At 41.6% G+C, this 25,161-nt stretch overlaps 2 protein-coding genes across 6 annotated transcripts in view; one reads left to right on the forward strand and one right to left on the reverse strand.

The window, feature by feature from the left end:
• CCDC167 (coiled-coil domain containing 167) overlaps nucleotides 1-25,161 on the reverse strand; it is a 699,343-nt gene that overhangs the window by 637,259 nt on the left and 36,923 nt on the right. The window lies entirely within an intron of this gene.
• ZFAND3 (zinc finger AN1-type containing 3) overlaps nucleotides 1-25,161 on the forward strand; it is a 335,360-nt gene that overhangs the window by 293,384 nt on the left and 16,815 nt on the right. For all 3 annotated transcript variants that reach the window (XM_050787813.1, XM_050787815.1, XM_050787814.1), the window contains one exon: nucleotides 4,740-4,907. In XM_050787813.1, coding sequence (XP_050643770.1) covers nucleotides 4,740-4,907 — 168 coding nt within the window. The remainder of the gene's footprint in view (nucleotides 1-4,739; nucleotides 4,908-25,161) is intronic.

Consider the following 25,161-nt stretch of genomic DNA (forward strand, 5'->3'; position numbering starts at 1 on the left):
TTCAAGGGTCAGCTGTATACAGGAGGATTATGTAGCTTATATGCAAATACTATGCCATTTTATATAAGCGTCTTGAGCATTTGTGGAATTTGGTATCCTTGAAGGGTCCTGGACCCATCTCCCTTAGATACCGAGAGACAGACTGTGCAGTACTTGTCTCTCTGTCGAAAATTAAGCAGCAGTTACTTTCAAACCAAGGAAACTAAATAGGCAAAATCCTTCTTAAGATTTTCCTTCCTTATGTAATCACATTATGATTCTTGATCAGACTTTACTTTGACTAGTTCTGATGTGATATCTTTCTCATTCTATTAAACATTGGCAGAGAAAGCAGGGGTCTGGTGACTACCAAGAAGTGTGAACCTGGAATGGGGGAGTGGCCGCTCTCCATGGGTATATCCACACTAGATTATGTTCTCAAGAAGAAGCATACTGGAAAAAAAAGAATCTGCTTTGTTGGCCCTTTATGAAGGACCTTAATTAGAAGTCACTGTTAACTCCTGGGGTGGGAATGGTTTCCAGCTTGGCACAGGAGTTCCTCCTGCTGCTAATGAGCATACTCCTTGCAAGGACTCGCTTCTTCTGACAGTTAAAGCTGCATGTAAGAGTTATTTCTCTTCACCTCTCTCTCCACATTTAACTGTTACTGCCCAAGTTCAGAGTAGGCAAGTAGACTGTTAGGTGTTTTCAGGAAATTGGCAGTGCCTCAGGGTAACAAGCAATGATACTTGTGAGCAAAAGTAAATCATTAAAGTTTAATTTATTCAAATATGGGCAGTAGATGATTCCTTTTATGTCAGCCATGTTTGGATCTTTTTTTTTTCCTTCCTGGTAGTCTTTTTCTAATTGACCTAAAACTTATAAATAAATAGTTGAATTATTTAATTCATTATCATGTCATTAGAACCCCTGCCCTGGACATCTGTTTCTCTTATTTAAGCAGCTCGCCCCATGGCACGAAGGTTTAGTTAACTAATTAGCAGAGGAAATGTAAATTTCTTATGCAAGGAGGATGATTCTATAGATTACTATTTATTTCATTAGCTTCTCATTAAAAGTTGACTTGTGAGAAAATGCCAGAGAATGGTTTGCTTCTCCAAGAAATTACACAGACATAGTCACCTTCTTGGACAATAGCATGTGGAGGATAGTGAGCAGTTTGGGAAGCTTATTTACCCTCGCTCTTTGTGGGAGGGAGCATTAGAGAGCATCTAACAGATCTTCATCTAGGGAAGAGTAAGTGGGGATATTCCAGAGCTTCAAAGGTGTGGATCTCTGACTAGCTGGAATAGTTCCTTGATTCTAAAACATAACACATTCTGTTAGACATTTTTTCTGCCTTGGTTTAGAATCATCTAGGACTGCTTCCTGGGGCCCAGACTTTCTATATACATGGATGCCTTTGGTCATAGACTTTACAGATGCTGGGATATTGATTGTCAGAGGACTGACTAGGGCTTAATGGTGTTCTTTTAGGATGACCAGTATATCATACCAGAAGCTGTGGCAGCATCAGAAACCTCCTTTAGGATTCATTGTTCAAGAATATTCCATGCCTACTGCCTACCAGAAGAAATAACTCAGTGGTCATTTTATTAATGTGGAATAGATCAAGGAAAATCTCAGCATGGGACCATGTAGATATTCCTTAGTGTTGCTGTTGAATGCCCATTGGTCAGATAAGGTGGGGAATTAAGAGAAAAAGAGGTGAAAACTGCACAGGCCTCCTAACTTTGCAGGGCAGGGGTCGGGGGGACCCATCAAAGTGGGTTGTTTGGTGATGACTAACGATTGTGATTATGTAAATATGAATTCTATTTCTCAGCCATAGGACTCATACATTTAAAAAAAAAAATTTCTTCACATATCTAACTCCCTTACTTATTTGGACATAGTTAGCTTATGGATAACATTGCCACACTCAAATTCTTTTTGTCTTTTCTTTATTTTTTCCCCCAGTTTCATTGACACAGTGAAATTAAATTGTCTTCTCCTTGCAGCAAAGGTTTGTTTTAGAAATGGAGGTGGGTGCTTTGCGAATGGACAACGTGTTTGACAGTTTGGGATAGATTCATGTAGAAAGAGCTCTAAATGTGAACTCTTCATTTTCAGACACAGAGGTGTGAAAGAAAGGGGCTCAGGGTCTGAGCAGTTCTCTGTTAGATTAGAGGTGTGCTGGCATTGTGCCAGGGCCCTCCAGATTTTAATCATATTAATAATGAAAAGGCTTCAGCTGCCTCCCCATCTTGTGCTGACACCTGCCTCCCAATGGGAGTAACTTCCTATAAGGATGCTTTGAATTTAGGACTTTGTCTCAGAAAAAAACATTTTTTGTTACAGTTTTTACTCTAGAATTTTCTCGTTACAAAAAAAAAAAAAAAAGGTCTAAATAGAGTTATTAATACAAATAGAGCCATTGCTGGTTTGTGTAAAAGGACATCCCCAGAGAGCAGTGTGGCTCATACAAGGTGAATTTCTTTCAGCTGACTGCTTTGTAATGATTTACATTTAAATTGTTGCTTGTTGCTCTTGTAGAAGAAGGGAGAGAGCCTGCCCTATCTGCGGCCACCTTAGTCACCACATTGACTGGGCCTAGGCCTAGACGGCTTTGCTCAGCAGAGCTGGGAAATAGGCTGAACTTGCTTTCAGTTATTTTCATCAGAGGTCTTATTTAGTTGGTTTGTATTGGGGCAAAATGTCATGTAGGACTGGAAGAATTAAATGAGATGAAAAATGAAGTCTGTAGTTGCTAAGAATGGTGCAGGGCCTCCATATGCCAGTACAGCACAGCAGGGCTGGGCGACTATGAGCAAACTACCAGCATCACCATCAGGGTCCACTGAACAATCTTGGGTGAAGTGCAGCATCTTCCTCACACACAAGGAGGCTAGGAAAGGGCATACAGACAGCCTTCACTAAAATACATCCTACAGGCTGTGGCTTCTCACTAGACCCACTTTAAGTAGAACATTAGGACTGCCTAGGAGACAAATTCATTCATTCAAGAAATATTTATTGAGCATAGGCATGGAGGGAACATCAGTGAACAAAGCAGGTGAACTTTCCTGCCCTCTTGGAGTTTATTTTCTTTTAGGGCATAATGTTAAAGATAAGTGCTGTGGAGTTTAAAGACAAGGAAACAGAGGAGGGGAAGTGCTAAGAATGGGGATTCAATGATCTAGAAGTGATGATCAGGGAAGAAGCCTTCAGTGAAAATGTGACTTTGCAAAATAAAATTTAAAAGAAAATGTGACATTGGAGCAAATATATAAAAGAGATGTAAAAAATGGCCTATGCAGGGCCTTCATATGCCATTACAGTGCAGCAGGGCTGGGGGACTGTGAGCAAACTACCATCGGGGGCCTGGGTGATAAAAGAGATAAGATCCCATGTAGATCTGGGTGAAGATTGTTTCAAATAGAGGGACAGAAGGTACAAAGTCCCACAGGTAGGGGACAATAAGGAGGCTAGTGTAGATAAGCAAAGGAAGGAAAGCAGCAGGAGCTGAGCGTGGGGCAAGTCATGCAGGGTATTCGACAGTCTAAGTATCTGGACTTTTACTCTGACAAGAGGAGCTATTAGAGGGTTTTGAGCAGGGAAGTAACATGATTCTAACTTGATTTTTGACAGAGTCACTTGTGTGCTATATGGAAAATAGATTGTAGAGACAACGGGGTGAGCAGAGAGACTAGTGAAGAGGCTCTTGTAGTAGGCTTGATGAGTTGGTAATGGCTTAGACCAAGGTGGGAGTGACAGAGGGGTGAGAAGGTGTGGCATCTGGATTATTTTGAGGCAGACTGTTTAGGAGACTCCCTTCTAGAGGTAATTTAGCACGAACAACTTTGGAACTTGGTAAGAGGTACGTCGTGGGTATGCAGGCAGCTATTTCAGGAGTACAGAGCCCCAGAGAGCTGCCCAGTTTGTTGAAGGCAAGAGTCATTTATAGCCTTGCCTGTGATAAGAACTTTATTGCATCTTAATTACTTTTTTGAGGTTATATAAGACACAGTTGTCACAGAGTACACCCCATTTTGGCTCCACCTCAAGGTGGGGTGCCCAGTGCTGCTGCTGCACCACACCATAGTGGAGGTCATAGGGCAGCTTGCATGTGCACCAGCAGAGGTGCCCCTTCATTCATTCTGAATCAAATTGAACTACTTGTCAGTATTAGAACCTGACTTTTTTGTCTTTAAGAGTAGAAACATGAGTAATTTTACTATAAAAGATTACAGATCACTCATCAAACACTGGCTTTGGGAATGGAATTGTGAAAGCATAGTGATACAGAGATAACATTAGACATAGTCCCATCTTTAAAGAATTACAGTCTACTTGAGGACAAGCAAATACCCAAGAAAAGATACCTAACCAATACAGGCAGCATCTAGGTCGTCCCAGCAAGGGGATACAAAGACAGGACCCCATTTCTAGCTGGAATGGTCTCTTCATAGAATCTCAGCTTTTTTAAAAAAACAACAACATAGAACTGGTTTTCGTTGAGCCACCCGCACTCTCCTCTCCAGCTCAGGCCTAGCTTGTTAGAAGTCAGCACTAAAGGTACATGCTTGTCATGGTTTGTGCAATATAAACCAAGCAAGTCAGAACTGGCTCTCATGGGTCTGATTCCTTCCTGGACAAGGGCAGTAGCCCGGTCAGGAGAATGCCTGGAAATACATTAATCAACTGTGCTTGCCAGGCCAAGCACTAATCCTGATCCCCAAATATGTTGTTTTGGTCAGATTCACACTCTGAGAATGAGGCTTCACCAGTAAAACGGCCACGACTACTGGAGAATACGGAACGGTCCGAGGAAACCAGTCGATCTAAACAGAAGAGTCGACGTCGGTGCTTCCAGTGCCAAACCAAACTGGAGCTGGTGCAGCAGGAATTGGGATCGTGTCGCTGCGGTAAGCATCTCCCCCAGTGGCATGATGGAGACTATATCCCTTGGCCCAGCTTTGGGAATTAAGTGGCTGAAGTCTTTCGTTCTTCTGAGTACTGTAAGTTTGCTACAGTAGTGCCTGCGATGTTAAGTTTGGGGCTTGAGAAATCAGGAGTACAGGATGTTTGCCTCTAAACACCCTTTATTCTCGTGCATGCAAAAAAGACAAAAACATCCCCCTGTTCTTATGCATCTCTCCTTAGAGCTACATCTCACTGCTTAGTGCTTTCAGCTTCCCCCCACCACTTACTACTCTGGTTTCTTCTCACGACGTCAGAAATTTACCAAACAAACAAAATTCCAGAGTATGTACCATAAAATTCAGATATTAATTTTGAATGAACTTACTATTTATGGAAGACTTTTTTCTCCATCTCCCTGTTAAATTAAGCTTTGATTAGAAAGTTTCCTTTGAACCTTAGTTCATCTAGTCAGTTAATACCTTGAAATCGCCTTTTTTATTTTTATTTTTTCTGGGCTGAATTCATCCTTCTGCCTCTGCCTCACAAAGTGCTGGGATTACAGGCATGAGCCACCATATACCCAGTCGGAAATAGCTTTACAATCACCTTTCCTTCTGTATTCTGTAGTGTAATACCTTTTAGAATTGCTGCACAGGGATGCCTACCTGCAGTGGAACAAAACTTAAGTCAGCCTTTTCTCTCTTCATGACCACATGTATCATGACACATAGGAATAAAATTGTGTAGCGGCATTATTTTAGGCTGATTTAGTTCCCTGTACTTTTGTTTATTCCCTGGTTTTAAAACATAATGTTATAAAATTGTTTGAGGACCAGTTCAGCTGTCATCAGGCTGACTGTGAGACCTGACTGTAGCCTCTGAGAATCCTATTTCTTTCTTTCTGAGAAGTGAACTTTAGAAGCCCCCTTTCACTTCTGGGACAGCCGAAGATATCCTACAAGTACTATTGCTGACAGTCAGGACTAAATAGTTCACTCAGCAGTTATAAAGTAATAGTCACTGGAAGTTTACCATCTCCTGAAGCGGCAGCCTCTGCTGCTACGGTTCCTCAATTATCTGCCCTATTGGAAATGGGAAGGAAGAGAGAGGATATTAGCTTTTTGTAGAAACTAAGTCAGAACTCCTGTTCCTGTTATGACCAGATACCTGTTTGTTACACATTCTGGTGTATGTGTTACTCCACAAGATTAGAAGTGCATGTTCAACTGCAGAAACCGGAACCAGCATGGGGAGTCTTAAATGTTACCAGATAAGGTTTTTAGGGCATTTTGGTTATAGTACTAAGCATTTTTGGGAAACCGTAAAGAAGGTTAGGATAGGTGGTGGGAACAGAGGCTGACAGCAGTTTTCAGACTTCTGTGTGTTCATGCATGCAGTATGGCCCAGGCAAGTTCAGAACCTTATTATTAGGCTATTTCGATCAACCCTGCCAGACAATTTTAAATTCTTGGTGACATAAGGCAGGTGTACTGTGGTTGGCTGAGGAAACTCTGGGCTCTGCTGGCTAACTAGCTTCACTTCACACTGAAGAGGCTGCCTCATCTTTTGTGATCTGCAGTTTCTTGCTTTGGTCTTCATGTGAACTCAGGGAATTTGAGCAGTTTAGTCTGTTACCAGTGTTGTGAGCCTACCTGGTCATTTTAGCTGTTGATTTTGCAACATAGGCCTTTGGTTGTCCCTCAGTTAGAATTGTGGGACGTTCCTGAACCGTCTGTTCTTGTTTCTTCCTTGAAAGTAACTAAATCCTGGGTATTACACAGGATTTGCCATAGCGGATCAAGCAGTTGGTCTATCAAGTATGCTGTCTTGCCCCCGGCAGTGGCTAATGCTGCTTCTCCTTATCAGGCAAACAGGAGATTGCACAAGTTAGCACTGAGATATAAAGATATTGTAACCAGGTCTCCCAGTTTACCCTTCAGCTTTGACACAAACTACCTAATTTCCTAAGGTCTTAGCATCCACCGGAAAAAAAAAAAAACAGTAATACATGTTAGATGACTTCACAGTCACCCAAGTAAAGCCCACATGTCTAATCTCTGGTAAATATAGATTACTCTGCCATATTCTTAACCTTTGTGGGCAGGAGGCTGAATTGCTAAATGCGTATTGGGTTTGTTGCAATATGCATCCTTTTTAAATGTTCTGACATGTAGTCTCTGGGCTTGTGCCCAATTCTGAGAGTCTACTTATAGGGAGATTTGACTTTTTCTGTTGGAGAAGAAAGCCCTGAGCTTTCTGAAGTCTCAACAAAATGTAACTTTCCTAGAGACAGCTGGGCATTCGATTTGACCCACTGAGAGTATTCCACTTATGTGCCCAGAAAAATTACTGAGTCAACTGCTACCCTTCAAAAGATAAGGACAACAATGGGAACATACCGTTAAAAAAGTCTGGGACTGTCTTTGACAAATAGCTCTTGTGTTCCTCCTGCCTGCTTGGATCTCTCTAGGAAAGGGTGAGTTGTACAGTTATTTCCTTGAGGATGCATGGATGTTGGAGAGATGTTTAACTGCCCTGAAAGGTTTTAGTAGGGGGATAACACGGTAATTTACTACTGAAAGTGAAGACTCAGGAAGGTAGTTTGAACTCAAACAGAACACTTCTTCACTGCAGAAAATCTTTTTTTATATATATATTTGCAATCTTTTCTTCCATTTGCCTTCCATTCTGTACAGGTTATTAACTGCTGACAAGAAATTCACATCTCATAAATAATGCTTAAGAGCCATTGCTATATAAATTGAATGTGTTATGAATTGTGATGGGCCTTTTTGTAGCATTCGATGCCTAAAGCAGGAAGAACAGAGGATGTCATTTTCATTAATTTCTAATGAGGTGCCAATTAAAGGCAGGGAAGACCTCCAAAGGGAACAGTGGCCAAGCTCCCCTGAATCCTCTGCCCCAGGGCTGTCATCCAAACACTGCCAGTGAAGCCTTCTCTAAAAATTCCATTAAATTACAGTCTCATCGAGAGCACACACAGACACATTCAGCTTCCCTTTGATCTTCAAAAGAGCAATTTGTAAGGCGAGTTCTGAGCCTTCTTACATAGGGAACAGCTAGAGGTGATAGGAATTGTTAATTGCCAAGACACTCCATGGGCTTTCAATAAGGAGGAATTTTGAAGAGGAATTCTCCTCTGCCTCACTGTGACTAGATAACCTTTAAATCGACAATACCAAAGTAACACCCTTTTCTTGTGAAATCTTTCAGGGTGCCAATTAGAAAAGGCATGTGGTTGTGAGATTGGGATGATCTTAGAGCATCTTCAGTAGTTTAACTTCTCAAGATAGAAAACAAGTACCTGAAAATGGATCTATTTGTTTCATTTTCTACCCAGTAGGCAAATTGATCAGCTCATTCTCATTGCAGGAGTCTTGTCTCCTGAATTGCCACCTAGAGGATGTTCTTCTGAAATCTGGCCATCTTCATCAAATCTGGGTCACAGCCACAAGAATGCCGTCTTCTCTGAGCAGATCTTGCATGATACACGTAGCTTGGCTTCCTTTTTTGGGGGTTGGGGGTAACAGAGTCGCCCAGGCTGGAGTGCAGTGGCGCGATCTCAGCTCACTGCAACCTCTGCCTCCCAGGTTCAAGCAATTCTCCTGCTTCCGCCTCCCGAGTAGCTGGGACTACAGGTGCACGCTGCCACGCCTGGCTAATTTTTTGTATTTTAGTAGAGACGGGGTTTCACCGTGTTGCCCAGGCTGGTCTTGAACTCCTGAGCTCAGGCAATCCACCTGCCTCGGCCTCCCAAAGTGTTAGGATTACAGGCATGAGCCACCACGCCTGGCCTTCGTGGCTCTGAATCACTGTGCAATGCTTGCTAGAACTGCAGAACTAATTTTTAAATACCAGTCGAAGAGTCTGTGTAAGTTTTAACATATTTTCAATTGGTGGTGCATTAACAGACTAAGTGGATATGCTCCCTTTGGGGACAGTAGTGCTTTTATTAACCTCCCGAGTAATCTGACATCCTTTATTGTTTTCAAAATAAGTTTTCTATTCACTTTAGAAACCTGAAGTGATGTGTTAGCTGGGGCCTCTGGAGTAGTTGATCATCTCCAAGTGTCTCGGTGGTCATTACTGCCTTATCATTCACTGTCAAACCAAATTCATCAAGCATTTATTGAAATCTGAATATGTAGAAAGCATTTTTCTGTTAGGTTTTATGGGGAATATAGGAGCTAGAAATGCAGAATCTAAGAGCTTACAGTCTAGATCTGTGGTTTCAAACTTGAGTAGGGGCCTGGTGTTGTGGCTCACACCTGTAATCCCAATACTTTAGGAGGCCAAGGTGGGAGAATCCCTTGAGGCCAGGAGTTCAAGACCAGCTTGTTGCCCATCTCTATTTTTTGTAGAGATGGGCAACATAGTAAAACCCTGTCTCTAGGAAAATTATTGCCAGGCAAGATGGTGCACACCTGTGGTCCCACCTACTTGGGAGGCCAAGGTGGGAGGATGGCTTTCAACCCAGGAGTTCGAGGCTGCAGTGAATCTTGGTCACACCACTGCACTGCAGCATGGGCGACAGAGAAAGACCATGTCTCTTAAAAACTGAAAATCAAAAACAAAACTTAAGCGAGCATCAGAATTTACCTGGAGAAAATGTTAAAACCACAGATTGTTGGGACCCACCCCCAGAGGTTCTGATTTGGTAGAACACGTTCCCATGGAGTGTTTTCATAGCCTGTCTGTTTTTTATGATATTGACATTTTTAAAGAATACAACCCTCTATCCCTCCTCTCACCTATTTTTTAATAGAACACTCCTTATTTGGGGTTTTAATAGAACACTCCTTGTTCTGATATTTCTTCATAATTAGATTCAGGCTACAAATTCCCACCCAGTCTACTACATAAATAATCATGTGTCCTTCTCAGGGTTTTATGGGAGACACAGATGTCCATCAGCCCTCACTGTTGATGTTAATTTTGATACACCCACCTAGTCGAGGCATTCCCTGGTTGCTCCACTAGGTAGTTACTATTTTTCCCCTTGCACCTATAAAGCAGTCTGTGGGAAAACACTTTTAAGACCAAGTAAATGCTCTGCTCCTCGTGAAAAATTTCCCCTAGATTCATCATCCGTTGATGATTCTTGCCTAATCCAATCTCTGCTAGGAGGGTTGCAAAATGATGATTTACTAACTCTAGCACTCCCTCAGCATTTACTATTTGGCAGTCAGCATTCTTCTGAAAGTGAAGCCACCTCCTCTCCCCCATTTATTTATCTGTTACTGGTATGGACTCATGGGCTCTTATCTTTTTTTAATGGTTTATGATTTGTTACGGTACAGTTGTCCCCTGGTATCTGCAGGGAATTGGCTCCAGAGCCTCCCATGGATACCAAATTCAAGGATGCCTAAGTCCCTGATATAAAATGGTGTAGCATTGCACATAACCTGTGTACCTCCTCTCATATACTTTGTCATCTCTAGATTACCTATAATACCTAATGCAATGTAAATGCTATGTAAATTGTTACGTACTATGTTGTTTAGGGAATAATGACAAAAAGAAGAAATCTGTATGTGTCAGTGCAGACACAGCCATCATAGGCCTAACTGCATTTTTGATCCGTGGTTGTTGAGTGCGGAACCCATGGATATGGACAACCAACTGGACTTAATTATTTTGATGCTCAAATTGTCCTGGATTTAGCCAGTGGAAGTTACTTTCTGCTCGCTCCTTTGCTCTTATGACATACTTCACATCTTTTTTCAGTGGTGGGGGGAGGGGTTGGGAACATTCCCTTATTCTTTGGCATAACAGCATGTGTCCCTAAATTTCCCCAATCCTGGAATCAGCCACTTCTCCACGGACCCCCAAGGTGATTTTAATGTGCACTCAAGTAGGTATTTGCTGGACTTCCAAAAGGAAGGCAGACATACATAAAATAACTGACACCTGGAACAGCCTACCATAAGCATTTCTCAAGGTATAAGCCTATGTTATAGTGATATGGAGAGGGAGAGATTAATTCCAACTCAAGATTCTGGACAAGCTTTTACAATTGGGGCTTTAAAGGAAAGTTGGGACTCAGATATGGGAAATGAGGGGATGCTTGGGCAAAGCTGATGTTTAGGAGATGACCTCTGTTCAGCTGGCTGAAGTCTTGGGGTCAAATGAGGACAGACTGTTAGAAAGGGAGGAAAAGGATTCCAGATTCCAGGCTGAGGAGTTTGGATGTTAGTTTATAGTGAGAAGCTGTCAGTAGTTTTGAATACAATCAACATGATCTAATGACTTTTAGAAACATTCAACATGTTGGAAAGCCATGGAGGTTGTTGAATCTTTTTAAGGGAATGATCTAGAGAGAATGTGAACTGATTGAGTGAAAAGGAATGTGCATGTGTCACAACTGTTGCTGCCACTGCAGGGACTGCAAAGTGAACAGTGATATCCATAAGGTCTTGAGTGGAGCAAGGAGCTGCAGTGATTAGGACACATGGGGACATGCAGTTACCAGGCTGATCCATTTCACCAGCATCTGAAATCAGCCCACGCGTCTGTGCCTTAATTTTAATCCTCATCCAAGTGTGAACCTGTCAGGAACATTTGGCATTCTGTCCTATGTCTCTAAAAGAAAGTGAGGCAATATGTTCTTTTAAAAAGCCTTATTCTGTTGACAGTGTTCTAGCGTAGATCCACCAGAAAACCCTGCTATGCAGAGAAACACCTGAGATCTTTTATTATGACCAAAACCGATTTGACTGGTGAAGTGTTACCATTATTGCTGTTGTGTGGAGCGTCCGTGCTCTACCATGAGTTGTAGGGATAGAGCATGGTTCAGCAAAAGACCCCAGCCTTCAGGAAGTCCTATTTATACGCTGAGTCTGGGTGACAAAAGACTAAAGCTTCTCCGGTACTCCTAAGACAGCAACAATTGGGGTGTATGTTATGTGTGACTCAAGACAAGGAGGTGTCCCATCCATCCTCCCAAAAGGAAAAAAAGTTCCACAACCTTTTGATGGGAGTTATTATATATGTGAGAGCTAAGGGTAATTAGACATCTTGAGGCAAATTCTGAGAAAATTTTCTTCCTTTGCTATATTCTTCCCTTCACTCTCACTCTACTTTTCACCTAAGCATAAGTATGCTATCTGTATTCCTCATTTAATCTTTGATGTATAAGTGTTCCAGTCTAAAACCAAATAGATTAGTCCCTCTGCTGCTCCTCTGCAAATTGCAACTTGAGATGTTAGAACAAAACAAATGAAACCTTTTACTGAACACGAACTCCATGTATTTAGCCCATTAGTGCAGTACTGTCCCAGAGACCCAGCCTACCATATGTCCTTTGACAGGGCTGTAGAGAGATGTCAGAAACATGAGGAACTCCCCCTCCCTAAGCAAAGGAGTATCAAAGACTGAGCTCTTCTTACAAGACCAAATGTGCAGGGCACATTCATTGCAGCCTGTGTCACATCCGCACCCATCCCTTACTGACAGGTATGGCAGAAGACCCTTATCCCATGGCATGAGATAAGTCTCCATCTTTTTAGCAGACTTGCAGCTACTTCTATAATCTAATCTTAGTGGCAGTAACAGCACAATAATAATGTTCCCAGCCAGGCGCGGTGGCTCAAGCCTGTAATCCCAGCACTTTGGGAGGCCGAGGCGGGCGGATCACGAGGTCAGGAGATCGAGACCATTCTGGCTGACACGGTGAAACCCCATCTCTACTAAAAAATACAAAAAGTAGCCGGGCGAGGTGGCGGCCGCCTGTAGTTCCAGCTACTCGGGAGGCTGAGGCAGGAGAATGGCGTAAATCCGGGAGGCAGAGCTTGCAGTGAGCTGAGATCCGGCCACTGCACTCCAGCCTGGGTGACAGAGGGAGACTCTGTCTCAAAAAATAAAAAAAATAATGTTCCCAAAGCTATTTGATAGGTTATCCTGCTTAGAATACCTTTTTTTATGGGAAGAAAGATTATTATAAAAGGAAGTGAATTATTAGTGTCTTTTATTTTAGTTCCAGTAGTAAACAGTTTTAATTAATTCTTTGTTTAGTAAAGTTTTTAAAACAGCTTTTTGAGAAATAATTTACGTACCATAAAATTCATCCATTTTACAGTTGAATGAGTTTCATTACTTTTTTTCTTTAATCTTGTTTCAGACCCTGATTTTTTAGTTCTTATTACATTTTTTATTTCTTTTTAAAATCTTTTTTCAGAAGTTGAATGAGTTTTAATAGATCTATGTAAGTTGTACAGCCCTCACCAAATTCAGTTGTACAATACCTCCATCATCCCAAAAAGTTCCCTCATGCCCCTTTTTAGTCGATCCCTATTCTCTTCCACCCCAGCCAACCACTTAAGATCTGCTTTCTGTTGCTATAGTTTCATCTTTTCTAGGATTTTATTATCAATGGATTCATACAGTCTGTAGTCTTTTATCTACATGGTATGTTGTTTTTGAAATTCATCCATATTATATATCAGTAGTTCATTCCTCTTTATGCTGAGTAGTATTTCATTGTATGGATATACCACATGTGTTTATCCATTTGCCAGTTGACATACACTTGGATTGTTGCCAGTTTGGGGCCATTATGAATACAGCTGCATTTGTTCTCAAGTCTTGTGTGGACATGTGTTTTAATTTCTCTTGGGTATATACATAGGCATGGAATTGCTAGGTTAAATGGTAAGTGTGCCTTTAACATTTTAAGAAACTTCCAAGATCTTTTCCAAGCTTATACCATTTTATATTCCCATTAGCAATGCATTAGGGTTCCAGTTTCTTCCTATTCTTGCCAGCATTTAATATTGTCAGCCTTTTTAACTTTAGGTATTCTAGTGGCTGTGTAGTAGTATCTTATGGTATATTAATTTGTATTTCCCTAATGACCAATGATGTTGAACATATTTTTTATATGTTCTTTGGTCACTCATAGTATCTTCTTTTATGAAGAGTCTGTTCCCACTTTAAAATTTTAACCATGTTGCAAAAAGATTCACAGAATTGCCATCTTAATATTGTAATTCTTTATTTAGGTGTTTAATTTCTCGGCCACATTTTAAATTTTCAATGCATATCTTGTTAAATTTATTCCTAAATATTTTAGTTTGTGATGATATTGTGAGTGGAATTTAAAAGTTTTATTTTTAGATTGTTTTTTTTTTTTGCTACCACTTAGAAATACAATCTTATATCTTTTTTTTTTTTTTTTTTTTTTTTTTACTGCAGTCTTGCTAAATTTAACTTGTTAGCTCTCAATTCTTTAGGATTTTCTACATCCATGATCATGTCATCTGCAAATACAGTTTTACTCCTTTCCAATCTGTATGCCTTTTCTTTTTCTTGCTTTATTGCACCTCCAGCATGATGTTGAATAGAAGTGTTGAGTCATCTTGCATTTTCCTTGATCTTAGGTAGAAAACATTGCATTTCATCACTAAGTATGATTCAGCTATAGATTTTTCATAGCTGCCCCCCACAGGTTGTAGTTGATTAACACATTCTAGGAAAACATGGGAAATGTTCAAATATGTTCACCAAAAACAGATGATGATTTAACTCATGGTAGGCTACCATGTAGCCTATAATTGGTCAACAAAGCTGTGTTTTAAAGAGTTTTGCCATCCCATAGACTCATTTCTGTTTGCAGATGAAGCATATTCCTGTGTTGTTAGTCATATGTCACGTGTGTGTCTAGCTAGAGTGGTAAAAACCTGCACCCTGAGCTTGGCCCTCTTATTTTAAACCAGTATCATAAGAAACACCCCAGATAGCTGTCCTGGGCTATACTCACTTGAGTTGATGAAAGCAAGCCACACTGAGAGATGTTTAGAAATGCTTTGTTTGAATTAAAGGCAAAATCATGAAAATTTGTGTGTAGATAATAGAAACACACACCACCAGAATTAGAAGGAGCCTTAGTAATCATTTAGTCTCATCTCCTTTTTTTTTTGTTGTTTTTTTGTAATAAATGAGAAAACCAAGATCGGAAAGGTGGTCCCTCACCTCATATCACACCTGTGTGCTAAATAGTGGTATTCCATGTACTAAACTTCAAGGCCTGCTGAAGAGTTTCTGCCCAGGGACCCCTCATGCCAGTACCTTCTCCTCCCTTCCTTCAGCTTAGGTTTCAGGCACACTCACTGCACCTCCCTGTCACATCTTCCTGCCCTGTATTCTCCATTGAACCCAGAATATCTCTTCTGAAGTACCCATATTTCTTGGTCTTTCTTCCCAATTCACCAGACTCTGTTAACTACTTCTTGTTAGTTCAGTTTCTAAAACCTTGCCCAGGACTTGGGGACCCTGTATGGAGCCTTTGCAGTAAAACCACCAAGTAAGGCCAGTTACGGCAAACACACACACACACACACACACACACACACACACACACACGCAAAGTAGTTAGTAGTCAAAATAATCGGATTTTTAAAAATGTTTTCTTTCAGATTAATAATAAATTACTCATGAAGTTTTACCAAAGACATGTCCTTTCCAAAGCCTTTAATGTGTAGTTAAAACCAATTTATGTTAAGCACATTGTATGCAAATACCTGCTACTAGGTACTGTTAGTCACCCTAATAGATTCTTCCTGTTATTCCCCTTTTTTTAAGTTTTTATTTCCATAGGCTACTGGGGAACAGATGTTGTTTGTTTACATGAGTAAGTTCTTTAATGGTAATTTGTGAGATTTTGGTGCACCTATCACCCAGGCAATATACACTGCATCTTACTTATAGTGTTTTATTCCTCACCCCCTTCCCAGTCTTTCCCCCTGAGTCTCCGAAGTCCATTGTGTCGTTCCTATCCCTTTGCATCCTCATAGCTTAGCTCCCTCTTAGGAGTGAGAACATCCGATGTCCTGAGTTACTTCACTTAGAATAATAGTCTCCAGTCTCATCCAGGTTGCTGCAAATGCCATTAATTCATTCCTTTTTATGGCTGAGTAGTATTCCATCATATGTATACACACACGTATATATACATACACACCACGGTTTCTTTATCCGCTTATTGATCGATGGGCATTTGGGTTGGTTCCATGTTTTTGCAGTTGCAAATTGTGCTACTATAAACATCTGTGTGTAAGTATCTTTTTTGTATAATGACTCCTTTTCCTCTGGGTAGATACCCAGTAGTGGGATTGCCGGATCAATGGTAGTTTTACTTTTAGTTCTTTAAGGAATCTCCACACTGTTTTCCATAGTGGTTGTACCACCAGCAGTGTAAAAGTGTTCCCTGTTTACCACATGCACACTGACATCTATTATTTTTTGATTTTTTTGATTATGATCATTTTTGCAGGAGTAAGGTAGTATTGCATTGTGGTTTTGATTTGCCCTTCCCTAATCATTTAATGATGTTGAGAATTTTTTCATATGTTTGGCCATTTGTTTATCTTGTTTTGAGAATTTTCTGTTTTGTTCTTAGCCCATTTTTTGATGGGATTTTTTTCTTGTTGATTTGTTTGAGTTCATTGTAGATTCTGGATGTTAGTCCTTTGTCAGATGTATAGATTGTGAAGGTTTTCTCCCACTCTGTGAGTTGTCTGTTTACTCTGGTGACTGTTCCTTTTGCTGTGCAACAGCTCTTTAGTTTAAGTCCCAGCAGTTTATTTTTGTTTTTATTTCATTTGCTTTTGGGTGCTTGGTCATGAAATCCTTGCCTAAGCCAATGTCTAGAAGGGTTTTTCCAATGTTATCTTCTAGAATTTTTATAGTTTTAGGTATTGGATTTAAGTCTGTAATCTGTCTTGAGTTGATTTTTGTATAAGGTGAGAGATGAAGATCCAGTTTTATTCTCCTACGTGTGGCTAGTCAATTATCCTAGCACCATTTGTTGAAAAGGGTGTCCTTTCCCCACTTTTTGTTTTTGTTTTGTCAAGGATCAGTTGACTATAAGTGTTCGGGTTTATTTGTAGATTCTCTGTTATTTTCCATTGGTCTGTGTGCCTTTTGTTATGCCATTACTATGCTGTTTTGGTGACTCTGGCCTTATAGTTTAGTTTGAAGTCAGATAATGTGATGCCTCAGGATTTGTTCTTTTTACTTAGACTTGCTTTGCATATGTGGGCTTTTTTTTTTTTTTTTTTTTTTTGTGGGGGTATCCATGTGAATTTTAGGATTGTCTTTCTAGTTCTGTGAAGAATGATGGTGGTACTTTGATGAGAATTGCACTGCATTTGTAGATTGCTTTTGGCAGTATGGTCATTTTCACAATATTGATTCTACCTATCTATGAGCATGGGATGTGTTTCCATTTGTTTGTGTTGTCTATGATTTCTTTCAGCAGTGTTTGTAGTTTTCCTTGTAGAGGTCTTTCATCTCCTTGGTTAGGTGTATTCCTAAGTTTTCATTTTGGTGTGTTTTGTTTTGTTTTGTTTTGTTTTGTTTTTGCAGCTATTGTAAAAGCAGTTGAGTTCTTTAGTTGAGAGCTACTGATTTGTGTACATTAATTTTATATCCAGAAACTTTGCTGATTTATTTAATCAGTTCTAGGAGCTTTCTAGAGGAGTCTTTAGAGTTTTCTAGGTGAACAATCATATCATCCATCAGCAAACAGTGACAGTTTGACTTCTTCTTTAACGATTTGGATGCCCTTTATTTCTTTCTCTTGTCTGATTGCTCTTTCTAGGACTTCCAGTACTATGTTGAAGAGGAGTGGTGAGAGCGGGCATCCTTGTCTTGTTACAGTTCTCAGAGGGAATGCTTTCGACTTTTATCCATTCAATATTATGTTGGCTGTGGGCTTGTCATAGATGGCTTTTATTATATTGAGCTGTATTCCTTCTATGCTGATTTTTGTAAGAGTTTTAATCATAAAGTGATGCTGGATTTTGTTGAATGCTTTTTCTGCATCTACTGAGATGATCATGTGATTTTTGTTTTTAATTCTGTTTGTGTGGTATATCCCATTTATTGACTTGAGTATGTTAAACCATCCCTGCATCCTTGGTATGAAACCCACTCGATCATGGTGGATTGTCTTTTTGATATGTCGTTGGATTTGGTTAGCTAATATTTTGTTAAGGATTTTAGCGTCTATGTTCATCAGGGATATTGGTCTGTAGTTTTCTTTTTTGGTTATGTCCTTTCCTGGTTTTGGTATTAGGGTGGTACTGGCTTCATAGAATGATTTGGGGAGGGTTTCCTCTTTCTCTATCTTGTGAAATAGTGTCAATAGGATTAGTACCAATTCTTCTTTGAATGTCTGGTAGAATTCTGCTGTGAATCTGTCTGGTCCTGGACCTTTTTTGTTGATATATTTTTAATTAGCATTTCAGTCTTACTGCTTGCTATTGGTCTGTTCAGGGTATCTAATTCTTCCTGATTTAAGCTAGGAGGGTTGTGTCTTTCCAGGAATTTAATCATCTCGTCTAGGTTTTTCTAGTTTATGTGCCTAATGGTGTTCATAGTAGCCTTGATTGATCCTCTGTATTTCTGTGGTGTCCGTTGCAGTCTCTCCTGTTTCATTTCTTATTGAGCTTATTTGGATTTTCTGTCTTCTTTTCTTGGTTAATCTTGCTAATGGTCTATCAATTTTATTTAGCTTTTCAAAAAAACAGCTTTTTGTTTCATTTATCTTTTGTAATTTTTTTTGTTTGTTTCAATTTCATTTAGTTCTACTCTGATATTGGTTATTTCTTTTCTTCCTCTGGGTTTGTGATTCCCTCTTAAGAAGTACTTCTAAGAAGTGTGGGCCTCAGCCCAGCACTTTAGAGTTCTTCTTTAGAGAGTAAAAATGCAGTTCTTTAGGTAATTTGAATGTACCCCCAAGTTAGACCATACTACCTGTACATTTAATAGATTCATTTGTTTATAGGAAACACCAAGGTAATTTAGAACCAAAGAGAATTACTGGAAATTGCAAATGAGTAGTACCCACATCAATGAGGTTTCATATCAGTTCCAGTCACTTCCATTCTCTCTCAGAGATTTATGCCTTGTGGGTGTATAACACATGCCTTCCTCCCACTGTTCTCCCCTTCCCTGCCAGACAAAAAATCCTCAGCAGGCACGAGTACATGATGGCTCTGTAACTTACCACAGCCCCTATTGGAGTATGTGGCCTGTAGTGGCTGTCCAGTCAGTGGTGACCAATAATGTACAAGAAAAAATTGAAAGTCCAAGAAATGTGGTGTTCTCATGAGCCTGCTGGTTATGATTAGCGGAAAGCCTTTTTGGAATAGTGTTTGAAGGCAGGCCCAACCACAGCTGACTGGGAATATTTCTGGGCCAGTAGCCATGTAAATTCTTGAGGTCCAGGGTACACGTGCAGCCTCAGGATTTCCCAGTGGATTATGGCTGAACGAATAAGATCCAGATGGATTGTTTCCCCCTTTACCACTAAAAATTGGTAGAGGAGGAAAATAAATCAGACTAGACATATATACTGTCAGATAGGGTAGTGTGCTTGCTTGCTTGAATTAAAATTATTTGGTATGCTTATGAGTTTAATTAAATAATTCAACTTTGGGGAAGGGTGTATTTGCACGAATAAAACCTGTGGTTTTGTTAGTACTTGGACATGAATAAGATGGGTTCTGTGAGCCAGGTGTGGTAGCTCACACCTGTAATCCCAACACTTTGGGAGCCAATGTGGGAGGATTGCTTGAAGCCAGGAGTTCAACACCAGCCTGGACAACATAGCAAAAATCCATCTCTACAAAAAAATAAAATTAGCCTAGTGTAGTGGCATGTGCTATAGTCCTAACTACTCAGAATCTGAGGCAGAGGAATTGCTTGAACCTAGGAATTTGAGACTGCAGTGAGCTGTAATCATGTCCCTACACTCCAGACAGGGTAACAGAGTGAGACCCTGTCTCATAGAAAACAAAATATAAGGCCGTGCGCGGTGGCTCAAGCCTGTAATCCCAGCACTTTGGGAGGCCGAGGCGGGTGGATCACGAGGTCAGGAGATCGAGACTGTCCTGGCTAACATGGTGAAACCCTGTCTCTACTAAAAATACAAAAAACTAGCTGGGCGTGGTGGTGGGCGCCTGTAGTCTCAGCTACTTGGGAGGCTGAGGCGGGAGAATGGCGTGAACCCGGGAGGCGGAGCTTGCAGTGAGCCGAGATCACACCACTGCACTCCAGCCTGGGAGACACAGCGAGACTCCATCTCAAAAAAAAAAAAAAAAAAAAAAAGAAAACAAAATATATGGGTTCTTCGGAGGTCACAGACCTACTGTGTGTAACCACACTAGTCTCTGATTCCTGCATAACAAACCTGCCATTCCTTGACATATAATCCAAGCAATTAAGGGATATTAGAAGCCATCCATCCGGTGCCAGTCCAGACCCGTAAACTGGCGCTGCATAAACCCCATCATCAGCAGTTTCCTGGCAGGAGCCCCACTGTGTACATCTGCATGGAGGGAGTATGGCATCTCCTGTTGCTGGGCAGCTTAGATTGACTAGATGCTTCCTCTACCCAGCTTAAACTGGCCTCCCACTAGACCACATACTCATTCCCCTCACTCTGCCCTCCAGAGCAATCTGTCACAAATCCTCTTCTTCAAACCTGTTCACAGATTTGAGCACTGTGGTGTGAACTTTCCAGCATCCCAGCTCCGCCAGTAACAAATTCATTCTTGAGACCACAGAACTGATACTGGAGCATCAAGGACAGGGTCAGAAACAGGATTGCCGGGCTGGGCTCAGTGTTTGTCTCCACAGTTTTTCTCAGCTGAGGCCCTCACAAAACCTGTTGTCTTTTTTAACAAAACCTTTCATCTGGTGATCTCCTCCGAGACAACTCAACAGTCTTCTCTTGTGTGGAGTCCATGATTGGCCTCTGTTTATAATACATGTCTCAGAGCATATTGAAATTATCTGTTTACATGTCTGTCCGTTCTCCAGACCATGAGCACTTAGCGATACTCTTCTGCGGTTCTCGGCTCTTACTGCAGTGCCTGGTGTGTGGTGATACTTTAATAGACACTTGAATACACTGTGAGATCCTTGCATCTTGCAGTTGTGATCTTCTGGGTGAAGGAAGAAGAGGAATAGCTGTATTGAACAGCTACTATATCCTGGGTACCTGTACTTGAGTTATATCATTTGACTCTTAAGAGCATTGTTGGACAAATGGTACCTCCTTTTTTACAGAGTTGAAAACTGAAGCTTTGAAGCTTAGAAATACGAAGGTAGCACCTGGGATTTGAGCCCAGCTCTTTTGAGCTCCCAGAATCCCACCCCTTTCTCATATCCCCAAGCTGGCCCATGGGGTCCCCAAAACAGTGAGGAGAGGACTACAGCATTAACTGTCCATATTTTCACCCATATAGAATTTAGCCCATTCCTTAACCACTTTCCCATTTCAGAGATGCTTTTTATTGAATGGTAAAAATGTATGCGCCTGACTGTGTGAACCACTTAAGATGGGGTAATGAGTCATCCAGTGCACTGTGTTTTGTTGTGTCCCATATGCCACATCTAGATCAGATGCTTCTGGAAAACCGGCTCCACAGCATGGCCACCTTTTGGTCTCCCGCTGCACCTGGGTAATACGAGACACAGTGGCATTTAATTCTGTTGACATGCACATTCTGTTCTCCTGAGTGCTAATTCATATCCTCATGTTCCTTGAAAAGTTACCTCCTCCAAGATCCCTTATTGGAGTTGACTTCCCCTTGGTGCTCCCGATTTATTACACATCGCTGAATTATATTGATTTTATTTGCAGTTGATATCTTGCTTTGCTTTTGGTGACCTTCAACTATTTTTCTCTGCATGTGTCTCCAACTATCTCAAAAGGCAGAAACTAGTGACTTCTTTTTTTCCCTTCTCCTCCACCCAGTCCCTAGAATAGAGCTCTGTAAACAGTGCACAGGTGACCAATAAATATTTTTGACTCCTTGAGCTTGATAGCTTCTTTCCCTTGCTGGACTGACAGCCCAACACTGGAGCCTGCATCCTTTATTTATTAGATGAGATTTCTATAGCACCTTTACTCTGAGAAGATCAATATCAATGAAGTTTGTTTCTGCTTCTGGAAAGTGCTTTTTACCTAAGCAGACCAAAGTCCTGATAAGATCACATGACAGCCCTTACTCCTCAGCTGCTGGGGCCTGGAGACGCAGACTAAGAAAAGCCTCACCACTTCACGTTTTGCCATCTTGTTGCCAGCCACGAGCCTGAATAAGATTGTGTGCCAGCATAAACTCTAGTGTTGGTGGATACTGTAGTCAGTGTTACAAAAAGAGAATTTGCATTTGGAGAGCATTGCCATCTTTTGGAAGGCAGACGTGGAGAAGACTGCCTTAGAGGTCAGTGTATCTGCCAGTAACCAGATCCCTATGAATGAAGCTTTCATGGGTTGTTGGCTTTCACCAACCTGCCTTATGTCAGGGGGCACTAGAACTGTTCCGTCTCTCAAAGTCATGTTGCTTAGCGAGCTAAGGTTCCTGGGACAGGACCCATGAGGGGTGTGACAGGTGGTACATTCCCAGAGACTCAAAAGGAACAAGCTCTGGATAAGTTGGGAATAAGTGCTGAGAGGTGGCACTCTTAACTCTTTGGAAAAGGAGCTAGCAGACTTAAGATCTGGATAGTTGAGACTGACCATGAAATGCTACAGCAAAGTTCAGAGGCAAAAAAAACTGAAAAAGGTGGATGTGTTAGCCCTATAGTTCATTGGAGAACTGCCTAAAATAATTGGATCAACTGGCTTCTCTAAAAAATTTCTCACCTTTCTACATCTCTGTGTTTTGTGCAGGCATCCCCATCCCTAATTCAGGGTTAGACAGAGCTCAGTTAAGAAATGAACACGTGAGGCCGGGCGCAGTGGCTTACGCCTGTAATCCCAACACTTTGGGAGGCCGAGGCGAGCGGATCACCTGAGGTCAGGAGTTCGAGACCAGCCTGACCAACATGGTGAAACCTTGTCTCTACTAAAAATACAAAAATTAGCCAGGCGTGGTGGCACATGCACCTGTAATCCCAGCTACTCAGGAGGCTGAGGCAGGAGAATCACTGGAATCTGGGAGTTGGAGGTTGCAGTGAGCCACTGCACTCCAGCCTGGGCAACAGAGCAAGACTCCATCTCAATTTAAAAAAAAGAAAGAAAGAAAAAAGGAAATGAACACATTTCTGGTGAGCTGTGTAGACAGATGAGAGGTACACACGTAAGAGTTGCTTGGTGTGGACACTTACCAGCATTGCCAAGCTTGGCCTGCCCTTGAGCCTGCAGTCCAGAAGGCTGCCTCCTCTGTGGAGCAGGTATTAAGGCAGTCATAGCTGTGGATTTCCGTTTCCTTTTACTTTTTTGAGAAACAAAAATGGTCACGACAAGTAAAAAGAAATCCATGTGTTGGAGAGAAAAGAGACACAGTAGAGAAGGACTAGAAATGTCTGGAAATGGAGGAGGAGCAAAAATGGAGGTGTGATGGTGGGTGTGGGAAGTCCACTGGCATTGACCTGAGAGTGGTGTTTGGCCACAGCTGCCAGCGCCTGAGGATGCCACTGCTTATTTCCTCTTGAGATTTGAAGGGTGTTCCCTTTCTCTGTTGTTGCCTGTGGAAATGAGAGTTAGAGCCACCTGTACTGTCTAGTGTATTGCTGTACCCCATTACAGTGCCTGTGACACAGTCCAAAGAAGATTACAGGGAAAGTCCCATGTTGCTTTGGATACTTCCTTGTTCACGATCACAGGCCACACCAACTGGTGCACATGCTAAAATGTACAGTGCCTGGGTGGGTGACTGGAAGACAGATGACTCTGGCCTGTGGGGAGTACTGTCTTCCACAGAAGACAGATCTTTGCATGATCCAAGGCAGGCCTGCTTCATTTGCTCTGATGGCTCCTCCAGAAAAGTACCTTGGGGCCGCAAGGGAGCTAGGGATAAGTGTGTTCCATGCCGATATTAGATTTCTTTATTAGTAGTAAATACTTGCTTTCGCTCTAGGCCATAGGGTGGGAGGTGGCAGGCAGTGGCTTCCACAGGCGAAGATGGGTCCTGTGGGTCCAGGAGACAGGCTGGCAGCCACCTGTCTGTGCCCTGAGGACTCTTTAAGGGTCACGAGGACACATGCTGTGCACAGCCAGCCACTGTTGTCCACACACTCAGTGCTGTTCTTTCTTGGACCATGGCAGTTGTGAGTCAGCGCACAGTAACATTTGTTTCCCTGAGCTCTGCACTGTATGTTCCAGATTCACCCAGGAAGTGGGGGTCCCAGATTTACAAACTAAAGGGCTAGGTTTATGTTAATACTCTTGCATCAATTAAACTGCTCTTCCCTCGAACTAAGGATTAATTTTCCATGGAATCTGGAGTAACTGGACAAAATACCAGGGTGGAATAGGAAATGGATGTCAGTGGGAATTGTGTGGTTACATTCAGTTCTGCATTGTGTGTACTCCACTCATTTGTAATTATGAGCAACTGCAAAGTTTCAGTTCCAGGAGAGGATCCAGTGCCATCTTGGACGTTTCTGGGTTACTCTAAGAGTGAGCTCAGCAAGTGCAGGCTCCTGTGAATAACGGCAATAGATAGGCACTATTAGGAAAGTAAACGTGCTACTGCAAAAAACGGGATACACCACAAGCCAGACAGCAGTAATTTTTCAGTTGTGCCCGTGCACTTGTGTTCACCCAGGTAACTGGATGAACTGCATGGTGACGGTGTCCTCTTGTGACGGGGAGGGGCACAGTTACTAGCATTAAATATTGCTAGAAGTAATATTTTTCTGTTTTTCTGTCTTATTGCTAGAAGCAATATTTTTCTATTTTTAATGAGTCAGATGTTTACTCAAATTATTTATTCATTCTGTTCATCTTTATTGAGTTGTAGAGGAAGAGCAAGGAATAAAACTGACAAAAGTCCCTGACCTCTTGGTGCTTTTATTCTTTGGGGGAGAGATGCAGTAAGCAAGGGAACAGATAAACAAGGTAATTTCTGATGGGAGTTGGAGATACGATGTAATAAAATGACAGAGTGATAAGGGAAAGGGGGAGCCGCAAATAGGGAAGGGGGAGGCCAGCACCTGGGAGGACATGAAAGCTGAGCTGAACATAAAAGCTGGGAGAGCCAGCCATTCAGAGAGCTGGGAGAGCAGTGCCCTAGACAGAACAAAGGCCCTGGAGGGAGGAACAAACTTGGTGTATCTGAGGAAGAGAAAGCTGGCCAGCCTGGCCGGAGCACAGTGCAGGAGGAGAGTGGAGACGCAGCAGGGATCAGTCAGGGGCTTGCATGTCTTTGCAAATAATCTGATTATTGTAAACATAGTGAGAAGGCATTGAAGGGTTTTAAGCAAAGGAGTGATCTGACT

The sequence above is a fragment of the Macaca thibetana genome, chromosome 4 (genome assembly GCF_024542745.1).
Source record: "Macaca thibetana thibetana isolate TM-01 chromosome 4, ASM2454274v1, whole genome shotgun sequence".
Classification (NCBI taxonomy): domain Eukaryota; kingdom Metazoa; phylum Chordata; class Mammalia; order Primates; family Cercopithecidae; genus Macaca; species Macaca thibetana.